The sequence below is a fragment of the Sinocyclocheilus anshuiensis genome, unplaced genomic scaffold, assembly GCF_001515605.1.
Source record: "Sinocyclocheilus anshuiensis isolate Anshui unplaced genomic scaffold, SAMN03320099.WGS_v1.1 scaffold91, whole genome shotgun sequence".
NCBI lineage: Eukaryota > Metazoa > Chordata > Actinopteri > Cypriniformes > Cyprinidae > Sinocyclocheilus > Sinocyclocheilus anshuiensis.
Window position 1 is genome coordinate 1,484,962 of NW_015552636.1, and position 21,611 is coordinate 1,506,572.

The 21,611-nt window shown below is 36.5% G+C and overlaps 1 protein-coding gene across 1 annotated transcript in view; it reads right to left on the reverse strand.

The window, feature by feature from the left end:
• Nucleotides 1–5,797: 5,797 nt before the first annotated feature.
• LOC107666675 (NACHT, LRR and PYD domains-containing protein 12-like) overlaps nt 5,798–21,611 on the reverse strand; it is a 23,268-nt gene continuing 7,454 nt past the window's right edge. The window contains exons 2-10 of the mRNA XM_016458093.1: nt 20,443–20,711; nt 20,004–20,033; nt 17,931–19,761; nt 15,877–16,050; nt 11,572–11,745; nt 9,988–10,161; nt 9,449–9,622; nt 6,890–7,063; nt 5,798–6,153 (exon numbers count right to left, since the gene is read on the reverse strand). Of these exons, the coding sequence (XP_016313579.1) occupies nt 5,961–6,153; nt 6,890–7,063; nt 9,449–9,622; nt 9,988–10,161; nt 11,572–11,745; nt 15,877–16,050; nt 17,931–19,761; nt 20,004–20,033; nt 20,443–20,698 (3,180 nt within the window). The 5' untranslated portion in view covers nt 20,699–20,711 and the 3' untranslated portion in view covers nt 5,798–5,960. The remainder of the gene's footprint in view (nt 6,154–6,889; nt 7,064–9,448; nt 9,623–9,987; nt 10,162–11,571; nt 11,746–15,876; nt 16,051–17,930; nt 19,762–20,003; nt 20,034–20,442; nt 20,712–21,611) is intronic.

The following is a 21,611-nucleotide window of genomic DNA, read 5'->3' on the forward strand; positions in this document are numbered from 1 at the left end:
TATATATATATATATGTACTTGTACGAATAGGAATATCCTTTCGAATATAAAGTTATATTTGAAAAGTAGCATTGCAATATATATAGTTTTGGTTGACTATATCAGTGATATACAAAATGTTTTGCCTTGGCCAAAATAAAATAAAACAAAATAAAATGAACCAGATTATGTGGGAAAACTTGCTACTAAAGTACTACTCATGTTCAGAATGGAGTACTAACTTATTACTCAGTCAAACAGTTTGAGTACAGTTTACAGTTCACACTACTGTATATACAGTCAAGAAAAAATTGTGTTTTTACAATGATGATTCAAAAATGACCTCAACATGTTGCACATTTAACAATGCTTTTGTGGAAACTTTTATCAGCTTACAATGCATTCAAATATATATTTTATTAGTTTATCTATTGCCTGAGAAATCAAACTTCTGACTTTTGTGTTGTAGTGCAATGGTCTATTTTACGTTTAAAATTTTGTGTTTAAAAAGTCAGTTTGGTCTAGAAATTTCTGAACTTTGTCAGTCTGATCAAATGATCAAAATCAAAATAAATCCAAAAAGAGATTTATAATCTATAATACCTGAAGAGTGCTATTTACTTCATAAAAAAAATAAAAAATTATATATAATATATATATATATTTATTTATTTATTTATAATAAAAAAAACAAAAATAAATGATGTATTTGGTGCAAAAAAACAACAACTAAAAATGTAAATGGAACTGAGGTGAAAAATAAAAAGAGAAAAAAAATGCATTCGAGCCCTTTAATATCTGCATAATCAGATATAGATTTTAAATTCATTTGAGCTCTATCAAACAATAATTTTCCAATTCAAGTGTTTATATGAAGTCTTTTTATTCTGTCATGTGACAAATTATTAAAGCATCTGAAATAAAATGGAGGAATCCAATAAGAAGCAAGAACATAGAATTAAAGACACCTTTTTAAAATTTAAAAGAGGCAAAGACAGGAAGGGACGGAGACGGGCAGGAGAGCAGCACTGGAGGCAGTGAAGTGTGTCACAGAAGTTTGTGTGTGTGGTGCGGGACACAGATTCCTCGACGCTTCAGAGCTGCTGCATATTTGATGCTTCACTCAAGCTCATTCTCAGAGTCACGCATGTTGTTTCCACACCAGAGCCTCAATACTCAAAGAGATCGGAATCCATTGAGGATTCACTGGGTGACAGTTTGCAGTTGCGTTTCCCTTGAATCACCAGCACAAACTAAGACAAAAACAGTGAATGCTGGAGGTTTTTTTGAGGAGTTGTGTTGCTGCTGCTGCTGTTGTTTCACTCCATTCCACAGAATGGCAAAGAAACAGAAAGAGCATTTTTTTCTATTTCTAGTGGCATCATCACATCATACCAACTCATCTGCTGTTGTTTACGTTAGTTTGCAGTAGTTTCTCTCTGACAGACTTGAGAGAGAATGAATAATGATCATCTATAATGGATACAGCATTTAAATAGATACAGTCAATATGCAAAAGAGCAGCATGGCATCACAATGCACAGTGAAAAACCTGGATTACTTGTGTGCAACATCGACTCTCTGAGCTGAACTCTCATGCTTTGGTGAAAACATACACGCATACATATCAAGGATATAGCTTAAAACATTATGTTTTAATATTTTTGAGCCTTTCAACAATACATATTAAATACTCAAAATGCATAAAAATGCATTTTTTTTGTGTGAATAATGCAAGCAGAAAATCTATTTTAAAACAGCCATGGCATGTATTCTCCATGCATAAACAATAATATTTAATATATATTTTAAAACATGTAATTGCATTCATATAATATATGTAAATGCCACACAGAGATGTCCATGTTTGAGTGATTTTTGAAGCAGTTCACTAAAACAGACGGAGCTTACCAACTGTTTTTGCAACTGAATATTAACTCTGTCCAAACTTTCTCATACTCATAGGAGACAAAAATGGTCTGTGAACCTAATGACAGAATTGAACAATTTTTAAATAAAAAAGTACAATAGAATCTTTATAATATTCATATTTCACCAGCAAAATCATCAGAAATATATAATTCTTATTCAATATGCATCATTCTGTGTTGATATGTTCCTGCAAAACCCCACACATAGTCTTAACAGATCCCATTTTTCCCCACTAAACTACTCCTGACAGTAAGTTCATGCACAATGTAAGAGCTACTGAGGAAATTCAGTTTGCGACTGTCCATAGCCCTCCTGTCTGATGTCACCTTTGCACTAAAATATGATCTACGGCAACTAACTTCACATCATGCAGAACAACAGCATCATTTCCACACACACCAACCTGTAGAGAATCTTCGACCACATTCATCTGACTAAATATAATCTCTTCTCCAGGACCATTTAAAATTCACAAAGCTTTTAACAAACCACAATACACGATGATGAGAGCAAATGCACTCTTACAGCAGCTGTCAATCAAATGAAAGCATCACCGCAGCCGAGACTGAGATTAGGACACCATCTGCATTTCTGTCAATAATGATTTACACACTGAATCAAAACAGTAATAGATCTGATGTTGGAATTAATTACATTTCAACTTCATTTCATAGACCCGCCCTGAGTGAGCTGTCATCAGTTGTAGACAAGAATGACTCCTAAGCGATCGAGGTGTTTTGTTGTTGGATGTAATAATGAACATAGCAGTCGTCATGTACTCCCGACATCTGAGCCGCTGAAGATGCAGTGGATTACATTTGTTTCTGAAGGGAATGCGCCCTCGATCTACATAAATCTGTCTGTGTTCACGCGAATCATTCGTGATCTAGATTCACCAAAGTGACATGCAATAAAACAGCTTGCTGTAGAAAGAGCTGTTTTTGACAGGGTAAAAACGGCGTTGTTTTACACTACAATTGAGAAATTTCAACCAAACTATGTTACAGACTTTTCATTAAGATCCTAAAGAATCATATCAACTTGTTGAAAATGGGCATCCGATGACCCCTTTAAGCAACACAACTGTTTTTAACATTGACAATAATAAGAAATGTTTCTTGAGCAGCAAATCAGCATATTAGAAGAAAGAGCTGTTTTTGACGGGGTAAAAACGGCGTTGTTTTACACTACAATTGAGAAATTTCAACCAAACTATGTTACAGACTTTTCATTAAGATCCTAAAGAATCATATCAACTTGTTGAAAATGGGCATCCGATGACCCCTTTAAAATGTTGAAATTTGTTTGAATTGGCCTTCAGCGATTCAGATGGAAACTGTGTCTATCATGTTTCTCATGGTTTTAATTATCAACATATCCATAACAGCAAGAGTGAGAGTATATCATGAGAGGACTATGTGAATGGAAATTTGAACACAGCCCTTGGGCTCCATGGCAACGGAAGGTTCTAATTCGGTTTCCCTTTGTTGTGCATCTGGCTGAATAGAACTTAGAAATATGGTTCTGAAAAGAGCCGTGACAACAAAAGGAAATTAATTTGAATAAAGCCCAACCTCTCTTCGGAAAAAGTCCATTGAGACAGACACAGCCTGACTCTCTCTCAGTGGTCTGATGTACTAATGGTGCATTATCTTCAAAGAACGCAGCAGGTTGTTTAAGCCACATTCAAACTCCATGACGCTGGAATGAAAGGGGAACTGGATTTCATGTGGGACACACACAGAGACAAATGAACATGCGATAACAGAAAACCCTCAAAAGAAACAGAGCCACTGAACAAAGGAAGACTATTCACCACATTGCACAATAATGAGGCTTATTGGGCTTAATATATGGTAACCTTTGTTCTGTTTTGCTCAGTGTTTTTGTCCTCGCTGTGAACCCTACATTATATGTAGCACAATGATGGTTGTGCAGATGTATGTGAGACCAGGGATAATTTAACTTTTTTACTTTAGCAAATTTATTTTTGTTGTTAATTCTTGAAAATTAATTTCTGTAAAGACATCTGAAACAACTTCAAGGAACAAATATAGCGGGTACATTTAATACAGTAGTGGGTTCTATTGCTGCACTACATGGGGTAAGTTGTCACAGTCTGCAATTAAAAAGCCTGTTATAGACTCTACATCAACATGTAAACATTTACTATGATTTTTATGACAATTATGAAAGTCAAAATAATTCATTAAGCAGTAAAAAGGTAACAAATAATAAAATAATAACAACATAAAAATGACCAACAAATACTTTTAAAAAATATATATTTGTATAAAATATTTTAATGGTTGTGACAACTTGCCCAACCTGACATTTAAGAAACATTCTCCTGTTCTGAAAGCATGGTGTTGCCCAAATATCATAATGCATGTACATATTGGAAATTTAGTAGACAAAATTCACCAAAATTATACTATGAAAATTTTGAACTCATGTGCCCGGTTGCATAAAGCACCTTAAGTTTTTCCCTTATGAGACTTCTAACCAACATAAAAAAAACAAAACAAAAACAAGCATTTCAAGCACCTCCTCTAGCATCAGCAGTATACTGTCACTAATGAGCACAATCAACCTCCGCCTACAGTCACTGACCACTGCCACTCTCACCTTCGGGGGACAGGTGATAGTATCTTGCCGAAAGTGCACCAGCATGCATAAGTAATCAAGCACTGTGTTGGGCAGTGATGCCCAACCCTGTTCCTGGAGATCTACCTACCTGCAGAGTTCAATTCCAACACTGCTTCAGCACACCTGCCTGTAATTATCAAGTGCTCCTGAAGATCTTAATTAGATGGTTAAGCCGTGTTTGATCAGGGTTAGAGCTTTGCAGGAAGGTAGATCTCCAGGAACAGGGTTGGGCACCTGCGTGTAGGGTACTATGAAACATCTTTTAACCAAAAACCTGCTCTTTTCCTGTGCCAATTCAGAAATGGTTGCTTTTATATCAAATCTCCAGATCAGCACGAAATGTTTGAAAAGTTTCTATGGTATTTTCTTTTCCTCTCCATATGATTCCTATTAAATTAGTTTTTTGTAAATGCAGTGCTGCTTTGTTTACAGCAATAACCAAGGAAATGCTATATTGCTGCTATTTCATAAGTGCCACCAACTCTCAGAGAGTTCATTTGCAGTTCCATTCTTTTTTTGCTTAAAATCCTGGAATTATACAATCTATTTTAAATAAAATACAACTGCTCTTCCTACATGTGTGTGACGTCTTTGTTTGCATCATGATTGAAATACAGTGGTTGCCAGTTTGGCCAGTAACAGAGCAAATAATAAATACATTTGTTTAAGAAGAAAAAATAGCAACTGGCATAAAAAAAACAATGATCTGTGATTTTTCAAAGCCACTCAATGCTGAAAGAATTTATTTCAACAAGCAAGATGCTATACTTAAAGGGATAGTTCACCCAAAAATGAAAATTCTGTCATTAATTACTCAGGGTGAAAAAAACACATTCATCAAGGATGCATTAAACTGATCAAAAGCAACAGTAAATACATAATTTTACAAAAAATTTGTTTCAAATAAATGTTGTTCTTTTAGAATATTGTATTCATCAAAGAATCCTGAAAAGTATCACTGTTTTCACAAAAATATGAAACAGCCCAACTCAGTATTTACAGTGAATCTAGTAAATGAAGAATAAAGTATCATCAAGCATTGAATTCAGTCTAAATGCATTTATAAAACTGTGCATCCCTGAGAGAAATGCAGAATGGTGATTTCAGTTATTAACGAAATATTTTAATGAATGTTTCACTGGGAAGAAAATATATTTTTTATTTCACAGAAGAAATGTATACAGGTTTAGAATGACGTGAAAGTGAGTAAATGACAACCATTTTTATTTTGGCTGACCTATCCATGTAAGAAGTCCTTTCATTGAGAATGATGTGTAACTAACTAAATAAATCAATAATATTTTCCTCTGTTTCCTGCAGCTCTACAGCTCCTTTTGAATGACAGTTTACTTCACTGATAGTAAAACTGAAAAGATATACAGACATTCACAGGACAAAATTATTCGCACTGTTCAATATCCAGTTTGTTCAGTGTGCAGTTTTGGTCGTTCAGTAGATCAGAGAGCATCTTGACTCCTGATTCTCCAAGGTTATTGAAGCTCAGATCCAGCTCTCTCAGATGAGAGGGGTTTGAGCGCAAAGCAGAAGCCAGATAACCACAGCCTTCATCTGTCACCATACAGATAGACAATCTACAAACACACACAGAAACAATGAAGATTATCTGAGACATTAGAACTCATGACAAAACCTTCATAAATCATGTGACCTGAATGAGGTAAACAAACATTTAGCTGCTAGTTTTAAACTGCATTTAATATAAATTTTAGATAATTAATGCAACCCTCAGGAAAATTGGGACATTTTGTAAAATGCTCTAAAATCAAGAATCTCTGATGCATTCATTCTCTTTAACTTTTATTTAATTGACAAAAGTATATAGAAAAGATTTCCAAAGTTTTTACTGACCAACTTAAATGTATTTTGCAAATATAAACAAATTCTGATTTTGATGGCTGCAACACACTCCAAAATAGTTGGGACAGAGGCAAACTAAAAGAGAAAAGGTTATAGAATATCCCATTCTTTGAATTGAAACAGTAAGCAGGTACTTTGGTAATAGTTATCATGTCATATCATGCTTGGGTATAAAAGGAGCATCTCAGTCAGTGCAAACAAAGCTGGATCATGGCTCATGACTTTGTGCCAAATTTCAAAGAAATATATTATGTTTTCCATTCTTATGTATTTGTTGGTCTTGTCATGTGGGGTTTAAACAAGTGTACCTGGAGTAATATTAAAAGACAACCAGCAAATTCTGTCATTGTCTTTTATTTCAAAAACTCACATATGATAAGATAATTACATTCAATACGGTGGTGATTTGTGTAATCATGCATAATAAATCTACACATCTGAATCCCAAACCTCAGTATCTTCAGCTGACAGTCTGGGCTCTTCAGTCCATCAGAGAGCAGCTTCACTCCTGAATCCTGCAGCTCATTGACACTCATGTCCAGCTCTATCAGACGGGAGTTTGATGATTGTAGAACTGATGCCAAAAATTCACAGCACTGTCCAGTGAGTGTACAGCCTGACAATCTGAACAGAGTAATAAAAACTGAATAATTACTAGGGTTGCCCCCTAATAGTTGATGATCCTGATCCTGGAAGGCCACTATCTAGCAGAGTTTAGCTTTAACCCAAAAATAAACACACCTAAATCAGCCAATCAAATTCTTTTGAATCACTAGAGCAGGGGTAGGCAAGTTCGGTCCTAGAGAGCCGCAGTCCTGCAGAGTTCAGCTCCAACCCTAATCAGACACACCTGAATAAGCTAATCAATGTCTTCAGGATTACTAAGGCTATAGGCAGGTGAGTTTTTTTTTCAGGGTTGGAGCGGAACTCTGCAGGACTGCGGCTCTCTAGGACCGAACTTGCCTACCCCTGCACTAGAGACTTCCAGACAAGTGTGTTGGAGCAGGTTGGAGCTAAACACTTCAGGTTAGTGGCCCTCCAGGTGCAGGATTGGACGCCCCTGACCTAGATAAATGTGGCTAATATTAGGTGCATATCCAAAAGATTGTGAAGAGTGTGTAAGTGCAAATTAGTACCATGCTTACTGCACAACGTTTAACTTAACTTCTACAACATCAGAGTGCCTCTTCTCAAAGTCCAGCTTTATTGTGAGCAATACATAGAGCTCACTTCTCCCCAATGCCGTAGACAAACTTCTGTTCCCTTTCTCATAATATGAGCATAGCTTTGAGTCAGGTATAGCCTAATTGTCCAGATTCTTGTAGTGTTACAGTTTGCAGCTATTCATTTATTCGTTTTTATATATATTTATTTTGTTTGAGTTCTGACCTCTGAAAAACTGAGTTTTCGTTTCATGTTAAGGCTATTTGTCCGTCGGCCTGATTATGTTTGCACAGATATTTCTCTGTTAACTTTTCAGTTTACTGTATATTTATTTATTCATTTGTTTTTAGTTTATATTTATGCCAAAAATGTAAAAAGAAATGTAGTTACATTTTGTTTTTTAAGATAAGAATGATAATCAGATTATGGATTATTTTGTCTGCATTTTGATCTCAGAAAAGTTCATGCAATGTTTGCTGGTGTCACTGCAGCAAGCCTTATGCACGTGCTTGAGTGCTTAATTTATATTTTAAATGCTCAGTATTATCGTTTAGTACTTCTTTTGGCTTAAATGAACACTAGCAGTCAACTAGGAAAATCTTTAGTCGGCCAGCCCTAAAAACTATGTGTCCGTTTAATATAAACTGATAAAACTGGAAACTCTCTTTCATAAGTTCTTCTGAAAGGAGAATATGGTTCTGATTACCAGCTGATCTATATAGCATCTAACAGATACTGAGGATCATAAGCAAGTAGATTTGCATCTCCTGAAAGAAATAGTCATGTTTAGGTAAGTTTGGGTTTTAAATTCATCAGCGTTACCTTAAAGGGGTCATCGGATGCAAAATTCACTTTACATGTTGTTTGAACATAACTGTGTGTTGGAAGTGTGTGTACACTAGAGGTCTTCACGGGTCCACTTGGATCCGAAAACCCGAGGTCCGCCCCAAGACCCGAGCGGGTTCAGGTCCAAAACTTCAACGAGTACCGCAGCCTCGGGTCTCGGGTAATTTAAAATAAGCATGCTTTTCCCAAATGGACCCGATTAGACCCGAATTCTTTTAAACTATCCCGAATGCGTAGGTTACGTTCACTTTCGTGTTAAGAGAGGAACGCACATAGAAAAGGAGCAACAACTAATTCATAATCCTCGCACACAGACATCATCTTATAGATATGAGATCCATCAGGAAAATCCACTCGCTTCATTATGCTGCGTGTTCATGCAGGGCTTTTCTTTTTTGTGTGCAGAAGGTAATAATGAACATAGCAGTCGTCATTTACTCCCGACATCTGAGCCGCTGAAGATGCAGAGGTTTAACATTACTTTAGTTTCTGAAGGGAATGCACCGATCCCCGATCTGCCTAAATGCGTCTATGTTCGCGCGAATCATTCGTGATCCAGCTTCATCTACAGTAGAAGTGAGTATAAGGGTTTTTTATGAAACTTTGCAAATCGCCTTTCCTAATATGTGCTAGTTAGCCAGTTTCACGGCTGAAGTTTACAGTCTGCTCGTCACCCCACGGAAGAGAGGGGCGGGGTCAGCAGAGCTCATTAGCATTTAAAGCAACATGGACTAGAATGGCTTGCTGGTAACACAGCCAATTTTGACAGGGTAAAAAGGGTGTTTTTTACACTACCATTGACAAATTTTAACCAAAGTATGTTATAGACTTTTCATTAAGACCCTAAAGAATCATATCAACTTGTGGAAAATGGGCATCCGATGACCCCTTTTTAACTGTGCTGTTGTATACAAAATTCATGCAATAGAGAATCTACTAAATAGTAAATGCATAGTCAGTTTATAATGCTTCAATATACTGAATGAATGAATCTCAAACCTCAGTATTTTTAGTTGACAGTTTGGGCTCTTCAGTCCATCAGAGAGCAACTTCACTCCTGAGTCCCGCAGCTCATCGCGAATCATATCCAGCTCTATCAGACGGGAGTTTGATGATTGTAGAACTGATGCCACAAATTCACAGCACTGACCAGTGAGTGTACAGCCTGCCAATCTGAATAGAACAATAAAAACTGAAAAATTACATGTCCATTTCATATGTTTCTGCTAAAAGCAGAATATGGCTCCAATCACCAGCTGATCTATACAGCCATCTACCAGATACTGAGGATCATAAGCAAATAGATTTGATTCTCCTGAAGTAAATAGTCATGTTTGGAGAAGTTTGGGTTTTATGTTCTGAGTAAATAAAATCAACGGCATCTTAAACTGCATTGTTTTCTATGCAACAATTTTCTGCATTCCCTTTAGAAAGTGTAAGTCTTATACATATACAAAGTTCAAGCATTAAATAATCTAATAAATATATATAGTCATTGTTTATAATGGATCAGTATACTAAATGAATGAATCTCAAACCTCAGTATCTCCAGCTGACAGTTTGGGCTCTTCAGTCCAGCAGAGAGCAGCTTCACTCCTGAATCCTGCAGGTCATTGTTACTCATGTCCAGCTCTATCAGACGGGAGTTTGATGATTGTAGAGCTGATGCCAAATATTCACAGCACTGTCCAGTGAGTGTACAGCCTGCCAATCTGAACAGAACAATAAAAACTTACTAGGGCTGCCCCCTATTAATTGATGATCCTGATCCTGGAGGGCCATTATCCAGCAGAGTTTAGCTTTAACCCAAAAATAAACACACCTGAACCAGCTAATCAAATTCGTCTGACTCACTAGAAACTTCCAGGCAAGTGTGTTGGAGCAGGTTGGAGCTACTATAAACACTTGAGGTTTGATGATTGTAAAGCTGATGCCACAATTTCACAACACTGACTGGTGAGTTTACAGCATATTAATCTGAACATCCCTTACGAAACAACAATATATGGTAATATACTGCAAAATATAATGCGATATATTACATGATACATTTCCATATATTGGAAACTAGTGCTTATATTTTTCAATATACAGTAATATATGCATTGACAATATATAGCTATATATTGATATCTGTTAGTGTTTAATGTTGTATTATTTTGAAATGTAAAAGGGTTTCTGGTATGTGTAAGTTTGTGGGGTTACCATTGTGCAGAAGAGTAGAGCCTGTGGTCAGGAAGACGACTGGCCAAACACTGTTAAATTATATGTTACTTTGTTTAAAAAGTAATGATAGTGCACTGTTCAGCACAGTGATAGTCTGTTCACTAAGTGCTTTATTATGAGCAAGTGTGCTTATGCCATTATAAGCTAGCTATATTTTAATATATGAAACATGCATATCATAAATGATTGTTAAATATAAGAAACATATATTTCCATATATGTGTGTGTATATACTGCATGAATATATGTTCAATATATTTTTACACATGCAGTACCAAATCTTATCACATGTACATCTATATATTATAAAGTGTATTACTGAATATAAAATGACACACATTGTGATATATAAGTAAATATATTGTCACATATTTTGCAATATATGAAAAGCAGCAATTCCTTATGTATTATTCAATATATTGTAATATATTTACGCAATATATTATTCTGTATAATTTCTAATATACCATTATGTCGGTTAATATATTGATCATTCATATATTAGGAAATATATTTTCTTTGCGTAAGGGAATCTGAACATATATTTTATGTTATATATGCTGATAAATTACAAGTTCGACTGAAAGAAGAATATGATTCTGATGACCAATTGATCTATACAGCCATCTACCAGATACTGAGGATTATAAGCAAATAGATTTGCATCTCCTGAAGGAAATAGCCCTGTTTAGGTAAGTTTGGGTTTTAAGATCTGAGTAAATTAAATGCTGCATCAGCGGCACCTTAAACTGTGCTGCTGACTCTTGACACATTATTTTCTATGCAACCATATTCTTCATTCCTTTTAGAAAGAGCGACTCTTATACATAGATATACAAAATTCATGCATTAAATAACATATTATTAAACATTAAATATATCAATGAATTTCAAACCTCAGTATCTTCAGCTGACAGTCTGGGCTCTTCAGTCCATCAGAGAGCAGCTTCACTCCTGAATCCTGCAGGTCATTGTCACTCATGTCCAGCTCTATCAGACGGGAGTTTGGTGATTGTAGAACTGATGCCACAAATTCACAGCACTGACCAGTGAGTGTACAGCCTGCCAATCTGAACGGCATAGTGAAAAACACTGTATTTGATTACTGCGATTGGAAAGACTCAAGGTAACTACTGTCCAGCATTAAGCAAAGTTAGCAACAGTCTCACACAGGTGCTGCTTGCAGCGTAGGTCTTGTTTTGTGTGAAAACATAGTGGAAGGCACTGAGGTTTTACAACCTTTAAAGTGGAGTGCTGAGAAAAATTGTATGAATGAATGAATTATGAATGCATTTCTGAAGTTAGCAACTGTCTGCAGCAAAATATCAATGGTATTTCCTTTTCATATTTCTTCTGTGTGATGCCTAATAAAGTAGTATGTATTAGTGCAGCATTGGTTTGTGTACAGCAGTTACCAGGGAAACTGCTCTATTTCTGTTGTTCTATAAGCTCCACCTACTGTCAGAAAGTGGATTTACACTTTTAATTGAGTAATTACTTCATTATTTAATATAGGGTATGTTTAAATTAATCGGTCATTAAAACAATTGGTAACACTTTAATATAAGAACCAATTCTCACTATTAACTAGTTGCTTATTAGTATGCATAGTACTACCATATTGGCTGTTTATTAGTACTTATAAAGGACATATTCTGCATGACCATATTCTACATCCTTAATCCTACCCAGTACCTAAACTTAACATCTACCTTACAAACTATTAATAAGCAGTAAATGAGAAGTTTATTGAGGCAAAAAGTGTCACCAAACAATTTATGGCAAAAATGAATTGGAGTAAAAACATTTTTTATTATTAGCTTTAGAAGTTAAAGCTAACGTTCAGTTTACACATTTGCATACAATGTTGTTGACTATTTTATCTAACACTAAATAGCTATTTAATTTAAAGGGGTGGTTGATTGTGATTTCACTTTTTTGTACGTTAGTTAGTTTGTAATGTTGCTGTTTGAGCATAAACAATATCTGCAAAGTTACGACGTTGAAAGTTCAATGCAAACGGAGATATTGTCTTTTAAAATTATGCCAGTTTAATGCCTACAAATATGGCTGGTAGGGACTACAACGAGCTACTTCCCGGGTTGGTGACATCACAAACCCTGAAATTGACATAAACCCTGCCCCTGGGAACATGCAACAAAGGGGCCGGGGCCATGCTGCGCTGCTTTAGAGAAGAGGAAGAGTTGCTGCCATGCCGTCAAAATTAGGGGTGCACGAAAAAAATCTATTCATACAGTTTTATGCAAACGTTTGGGCACCCCTCTGAGGCTGCATAATAATTAGCTCTTTCTTTATAAGAAAAGATTCTGGTGATATACCATTCAGTTTCTAGAGAAAGCTGCATAAGGGGTGTTTTTCAGACAGAAATTCTTAGTGTAGCAGTACTGAGTTGTATGACAAAGTCAAATGTGAAAAATAGGCTGTGCAAAAGTTTGGGCACCCTTTCAGTTGTGTTGATTTTAATACATGTAGTCTCTTATTGTTGATTAATTACAACACAATATTGATTTGATTGGCTCAGTGAACCTTAACACTGCAAACTAAGGTGCAACACATCATGGAAAATTATATGTAAGGTAGCTAATTGCTAGTTGTGCTTCTCCTTGATTCTCTACTGGAAAGTAGCAACATGGGAACCTCAAAATAACTCCCTAATGGCCTAAAAACTAGGATAATTTGTCAGTATGAATTAGGAGAAGGATACAAACATTTTCACAAAGGTTTAAGGTCTCTGTCTCCACAGTCAGAAATATTGTTAGAAAATGAAAGGCCACAGGAACAGTCCTTGTCAAAAATATCTGAAAGGCAACAGCGAAGAATGGTTAGAATGGTCACAGACAAACCACAGAACATCTTGCTCCAAGAGCATCTTGCTGCTGATAATGTTATTGTGCATCGTTCCACAGTCCAGCACACTCTGCACAAGGAACAGCTCAATAAAAAGGTGATGTGGAAAAAGCCTTTTCTGCATACTACCAACAAGCAGAGTCGTTTGAGGCTCATCTGGACAAACCTGAATTATTTTGGAATAATGTGCTGTGGACAGATGAAACGACTCAGGTTACGTATGTAACCATGGTTCCCTGAGTAGGGAACAAGACACTGCGTCCTCTAGGTTTCCCCATAGCGACCCCTAGAGGACGCAGTGTCTCGTTCCCTACTCAGGGAACCATGGTTACATACGTAACCTGAGACGTTCCCTTTCAAGGGAACTTCAAACTGCGTCCTCTAGGGGTCGCTATGGGGAAACCTAGAGGACGCAGTTCGAAGTTCCCTTGAAAGGGAACTAAGATAGAGTTATTTGGTCACCACCAGAGGTGCTTTACATGGCGGAAAAGAAGAACCTGCTCCCTACTGTTAAATTTGGTGGAGGGTCCATGCTGTGGGGCTGTGTGGCAGGTGCAGGTACAGTAAAACTTGTCAGAGTTGAGAGTCACATGGTTTCCAACCAGTATCAGCAGATTCTTAAGAACAATGTTCAAGAATCAGTCAAGAGGTTGAAGTTACACCGGGGTTGGTTGTTGCAGCAGGACAATGACCCAAAGCATTGTTCCAAATCTACCAAGGAATTCATGCACAGACACAGATACAATGTTCTAGAATGGCCATCCCAGTCCCCAGACTTGAATATCATCAAAAATCTATGGATTGACTTGAAGAGGGCTGTCCATGCTCGTCAGCCATCAAACTGACATTTTACAAGGAAGAATAGTCAAAATACCTGCAGTCAGAATTCAGGGAATTATCAGTGGCTATAGTGTCCACAGGCTGTTATTTCAGCAAAAGGTGGCTCTACTTAATATTGATTTCCTTATTCCATTGGGGTGCCCAAATTTTTTGCACTTGTCTGTTTTTGTTATGATTCACATTGCATTGTTTCTGTTGATTCAATAAATTCTATTTCAGAATTGAAATGTTACTGTATCTATAAGGTATTTATTTATTTAAGGTAATTATCAGGGGTGCCCAAACTTTTGCATAAAACTGTATATAAGGCCCTGTTTACACTATTGTGTTTTCAGCGGTTCTTAATCCTGTTCCTCGCATCCCCTGCTCTGCATCTCTCTCTCTCTCTCTCTCATTCAGATCATCAGCTCGTCAGCTCCAGCAATGAACTGTGTTCCAATTATACACTTTATGTGTATAGATAGACAGATATTTTTCACATAGCTACGAGAAGCATTAAACATGGACGTGCACGCTGTTGCTGTGGTAACGGGCAATACTTGCTGGCAAACACTTCTTACTATTACAAAAATGCTACAATGCAATCATGTATTCTGCTGTATTACAGCTTTAATCAGGATAAAACCGTATATTAGAAGCTAACATAAGCATTAGCATTTACTAATAACAGCGTATCTAAAAGTATGAGACAAAAAAAAACATACCATTCTGAAACGTCCTGTAAGAGCCGTGCTTGCACAGGTTCTGCGCGATCCTTTTCACTAATATTCTCTGGGTCGCAATCGGGCTCAAATTAATAAGCAATATTGACGACGTCATTGTTTACAATACAAACGGAGCGCATGCCACTGAGATGAGGGGTGTGACGTTTCTGGACTTCACCAGGTGGTTTAGCCAATCACAACACACAGGGCCAGCTAACCAATCTGAGCTCATTGCATATTTCTGAGGGAGGGGCTTCATAAAACCAGGAAATCATCAGAGCGTTTATCGGAGAAGGGACAGAGCAGTGTAGAATAAAGGTAAATTATGTAAAAAATAATGTTTTTTTTTAAAGCGAAGCATTAACATGACTGCACCCCATAAACACAATCAAGCCTAGAAAAAAAAACAGTCAACCACCCCTTTAATTATTTGGGCTGTGTTGTTGGTAGTGAACAATTAATTCAATTACTATAAATGTAATATTATAGTAATGTGCAAGTAATAGGACAACCTATGTAGTATTAGCATTAGCAGCGATATATATATTTTTTTACCCTTTACAAAAATTTAATTTTGACTACATTTATTTAAAGACAGAGCCACAATTTTTTTCAGTAAATCACTGTCTAATAAAAAAAGAAAAAATAATACATTTTATGTTTAGTTTTCCCCTCACTGTAACGAAAACATACCAAACCATAACTTTAAAACCAAGGTACATACCAAACCACCAATTTCGTTTGCTATTGTACCCCTAATAAAAAAAAAAACACATCTGAATCTCAAACCTCAATATCTTCAGCTGACAGTTTGGGCTCTTCAGGCCCTCAGAGAGCAGCTTCACCCCTGAGTCCTGCAGCTCATTGTGACTCATGTCCAGCTCTATCATGGGTGAGGTTGGTATCTGCAGGGCCAAAGCCACAGTTTCACAGCAGGTATCATTGAGTTTACATGAGGAGAGTCTGTAAAAAGAAGATATTTGTCAAAGACATATATTGTGTTTATCTTGTAGGACCAGTTCTCTAAGAACATTCAAGCTTTCTAGATAAACGAGCCCGGTCTCATGAAAATGCATATCAACACCACAATAAATTTTTAAAATCATTTTTATTTTACGTAGGGCTGTCAGTTTAACGCGTTAACTTAATTAATTAGTTATGAAAAAAAATAACACGATTAAAATATTTATATAGTTAACGCACTGGCCCCGCCCACAATCCTGTACATCATCTTACATTTGACTGTTGACAAACATGATGCAGGACAACAACTCCATAAATGCAGTTATGCCCTAAAAATTCAAGATATTGGGGCAAAAAATTGAATACTGTTGGTAACTAAGCTGTTTTGAATTTCACTGCATGAACAAAAAATACAGAGATGTTTCTCGATCTATCTTCATTTGTGTTCCATACTTTATGTTAGGCCATTGTAGCCTAAACATTTAACACAATAATAGGTTTAAATGATCTTTTGGGGGTATTTTCACAGCCAAATTTAGTTTGCAATTAATTAGATTAATTAATCGCAGCACCCTGTAATTAATTAGATTAAAACTTTTAATCATGCAGTTATGCCCTAAAAATTCAAGATATTGGAGCAAAAATGCCCCTGTATGGGTTTTTGTCTCATATTTTTATCATATGATAAGTGATATCACACCAGCAGCGAGAGCAATATCACACGAGTGCAAATGTGATTTTATACAACAGTTCAGTAAATAAGTTAATATTGTGCAAAATGCAAGATATTGTGGCAAAAAATGCCCATGAGTTTTTGTCTCATATTTATATCATATGATATGCAATATCACATGAGCAGCGAGAGCAATATCACACGAGTGCAAATGTGATTTTATACAACAGTTCAGTAAATAAGAAGTTAATATTGTGCAAAATTGAAACGCAATATTTTGCATTTTGTTTAATTTTGTCAAAGAAAATATTACCTATAAAGCCACAGCAGAACTGTTGTGCATCTCCGAGCAACACAGTGATGTTTAGTTTCTGAATGAATCCGCGTTTTGAACGAATCGTGTGAACCAGAGAGCCGTTTCCTGAATTCCTGAATGAATCAGCCATTGAACGAACTGACTCATAAAGACATTTACCGCTATCTCTGCTGGTAGTTTTAGTTTATTTTAGTATCATTTCATTTATATATATATATATATATATATATAAAAAACATTAAAGGGATAGGCCTAGTTCACCAAAAATAAATAAATACATTCTCATGTTGTTTCAAACCTGAATGACTTACTTTCTTTTGCACAACATAAAATAAGGTATTTTTGAATACTGTTGGTAACTAAGCTGTTTTGAATTTCACTGCATGAACAAAAAATACAGAGATGTTTCTCGATCTATCTTCATTTGTGTTCCATACTTTATGTTAGGCCATTGTAGCCTAAACATTTAACACAATAATAGGTTTAAATGATCTTTTGGGGGTATTTTCACAGCCAAATTTAGTTTGCGATTAATTCGATGAATTAATCGCAGCACCCTGTAATTAATTAGATTAAAATTTTTAATCGACTGACAGCCCCGATTTTACGTGCTATTTATGCGCAGAATCTTTGTTGAGCATACGATGCGCATGTGTTTGATGTGCATATAATACGCCCACTGCTCCGGGTGTGTGTTCACGGTGTGTGTGTTCACTGCTGTGTGTGTGCATTTTGGATGGGTTAAATGCAGAGCACTAATTCCGAGTATGGGTAACCATACTTGGCCACATGTCACTTCACTCTTTGTTGGCGTGCATATAATACGCATTTTGGCGTATCCTTTTTTAGTAAATACAGTTTTACTCCCCAAAATCAGTCAAAGTTACTTGCTTTGCTTTTCTGCAGCATCTCACAGCTGGCAAGAGACTCATGTAGCCTCCCCATGTGGTCTCGTACATATTCAGGTTGAACTCATCCAGCACATCCTCGGACATCATCAGTATGTAGGCCAGCAAGGAGCACATGGAAGATGAGAGGCTTCTTCCTGGAGATGATCTGAAGTATCTTTGGATTTCTGTGTTAAATGAATTGTCTTTGAGCTCCAGTAAGCAGTAGAACATGTTGATTGAAGTTTCAGGTGAGATGTCCTGGCTTTTTAATTGTTCTGTAATGTACTGAGTTACATCTGTGGCACTGTATTTGCTGTCTTCAGTGTGTGTGAACAGGCCTCTGAGCAGTTTCTGATTCGTTTCCAGTGAAATACCCAGCAGAAACCGTAAAAATAGATCTAAATGTCCTTTCTGACTTTGCATTACTTTCTTAACAGCCTTCTTTAGTAATTTATGTAAAGCAATATTTTTGTGGGTTTTATGTAATTTAAGCTGAGGGAGAAACAAATATCGGACTCTGTTTTGTGGTTCTTCAACGAAAAACTGAAGCTCCTCCATGTTCTTGTTCAGGTAGCAGAGGAACACATGGACTGCAGCGAGGAACTCTTGAACACTCAGATGCACAAAGCAGAAAACCTTCATCTCGTGAAGTCCAGCTTCTTGCTGAAAGATCTCAGTCAGCATTCCTGTGGACTCAAAGTCTTCACTCACATCAATACCACATGCTTTCAGATCTTCCTCAGAGAACACAATATTTTCCTTCTTTAGTTCTTCGAACGCTAGCCTGGCTAACTTCAATATCGTTGTTTTATTGGAATCTAAGAGCTTAGTACGTTCTCTTTCTGTTTTTCTGTCACACTTTTGGCTCTTCATGTTCATCTGTATCAGCAGGAAGTGGATGTACATTTCAGTGAGTGTTGTGTTGATGTCCTCTGCATTGTTTCCAGTGGAGAAGTGTTGAAGAACAGTGGCTGTGATCCAACAGAACACAGGAATGTAGCACATGATGTAGAGACTTCGAGATTTCTTAATGTGTGAGATGATTCTGGAGGCCTGAGTCTCATCTTTGATTCTCTTTCTGAAGTATTCCTCCTTCTGCTGGTCAGTGAATCCTCGCACCTCTGTGAACAACCCGACATACTCAGGAGGGATCTGATTGGCTGCTGCTGGTCGTGATGTCACCCAGACGAGCGCTGATGGAAGCAGAGTCCCGTTCACCAGACTTGCAAACAGTCCATCTACAGATGATCGCTCCTCAACACTCGTCACCATTCCACTGTCAAAATCCAGAGTCAGTCGACTCTCATCCAGTCCATCAAAGATAAACGCGAGCTTATTACTATATATCTTATTTATCTTCAATGTTTCCAGGCCCTGCAATTCAGGATTACATCTTTGTAGAATCTCATGCAGACTGATCTCTTTGTCTTTGATGCAGTTCATCTTTCGTAATGGAAGTAGGAACACAAAGTCAATATCCTGATTGGCTTTTCCTTCTGTCCAGTCCAAAATGAACTTGTGCACTGAAATGGTTTTTCCAATGCCAGCGATGCCTTTGGTCAGCACGATCTTTTTCTTCTTTTTATTCAGACTAAATACATCATTGCATTTGATTGGCCTGTCCTGTGATTTACGGGGTTTAAAGGCATTATCAATCTTCAGAATCTCATGTTCATGATTGACTTCTTTAATATCCCCCTCTGTAATGAAGAGGTCTGTATAAGCGTCTGTGAGATGTACTTCTTTTTTCTTTTTTTCATCAAAAATGTGTTCTACTTTCTCCTTCATGTTCTTTTTGTGAGTTTTCAAGAGTTCCTGCAGCCAGGAATCCTCTGTTATGAAAAAAAAAAACCTTACATTTATATACATATTAAATTTAAATACATGTAAAAAAAAAAAAAAGGTGGGAACAAACAACGCTAGAAAATGAAACACATTCACACTGGCACGATTATCATCAAAATCAGCTGTTGCAGACGTTATTGCAGATGGTATTTAAATTCATAGTACTGAAAGCAATTCTATTCTGTATCCAAGTGACCCCACTTTAAGGATGTGTGTACGGTTAATTCACCTTGTTTTCTTGTGTGTTTCTCAACCGCTTCTAATGAATTCAGCACCGTGAAGAGAAAGGAAAAAAAGAATGAGACTTTATTCATTCAGGTATACAGAATAGACACTGCATCATGGTTTCCACACTACTCTAAGCAACACAACTGTTTTCAGCATTGATAATACTGAAATACATGAGCAGCAAATCAGCGAATGATTTCTGAAGATCATGTGACACTGAAGACTGGAGTAATGATGCTGAAAATCCAGCTGTGATCACAGGAAAATAAAGATATTCAAACAGAAAACAGTAATTTTAAATTATAATATTTTACAATATTATATGTATTCTTATTAAAATAAATGCAGCCTTCTTTCAAAATGATATTCTTTAAAGGCTGCCTCTAGATATGCACAATTATATAAATCTATGCTGCCTCCTGTTTTTAATGTTTTATTACCTTCTGTGTACTTGTTCTCTAAATCTAAAGCCAGCTGGTTCTGGTTTATCCTCCTCAGGATGGTCAGTGTGATCTTCCCAGCTTCTTCCGGTCCATAATTCTCCACCATCATATCCACTGTGTCAGTGACATCCGCATTCTCCAGTTTACCAGCTCCAATGCGCCCATCTTGCTGTAAAATACTCCTAAATCTCTTCAGATTTTCTTGTTTCAGGTCATCTAGAATATCATAAAGCAGCACTGATACAGATGCCATCGCCCTTCATAGACTATTGGACCAAAGGAAAAGGAAAAAGACTTCAAAGGGTTGAATTGTTATTGCAGGGGTCTATGCAGTACATATAAATTAATGTGCATAATGATATGACAATCAGATCAACTATTATGAAACACTTTTTAAACTTTTAAGAGCTAAAATATTGTTTGGATTGTTTTCAGTTTAAGATTCTGTGCTCAGTATATTATTTTGGTTTGGTCTGAAAGATTCATCTGAATGCTTGTCTCGTCAGACTTAACGCTTTATGATCCTTTTTGACTTTTGGGCCACAGTTCATAATTACACTCAAGTGGTAGTTTCACATTTTGTCCTAGACTTCTTGGAAAACGTATCTTTATCATTTCAGACCAGACTAGAATAAAAAGAAAAATGTCACATTGAAATTACTAAGGGCCAATTTTACTTAACAGGGTAAATTAGTGCGAAAAACGTACAGCACCGATGGGCATGGAAAATTCAAGCTAAATAAGATAACAAGGGGGCGTGGGCAGTTGTCATGGGAACACACAAGGGTAACTATGGGAACAAACAAGCAGACTTAAAAAGACTTAAAGGGTCTTTACAACACTTTAAAGACAGACACCCGGATCAAATGAAAGAGTTCAAGCAGGCAAGTTTCAATTTCATTTTTAATATTTAGATCTGTTATGTATATCATTCCATATTTTAATTTGAATGTCGGATTGAAATAAACATTGCCGTTAGCGTAGTTAATCGTTAGCATAAGCGTGGCGAATGCTAATATTATGAGCATTAGAATTAAGTTTCTTTATTAACTATTTAATGCTCCTATAACTTTTATTAGGGTAAAAAAACTAAAACATGAGGACATGATGGTATTTACTATTTTTACACACCAGAGGCTTTTAAATGAATTGTGAATCTAAAATAT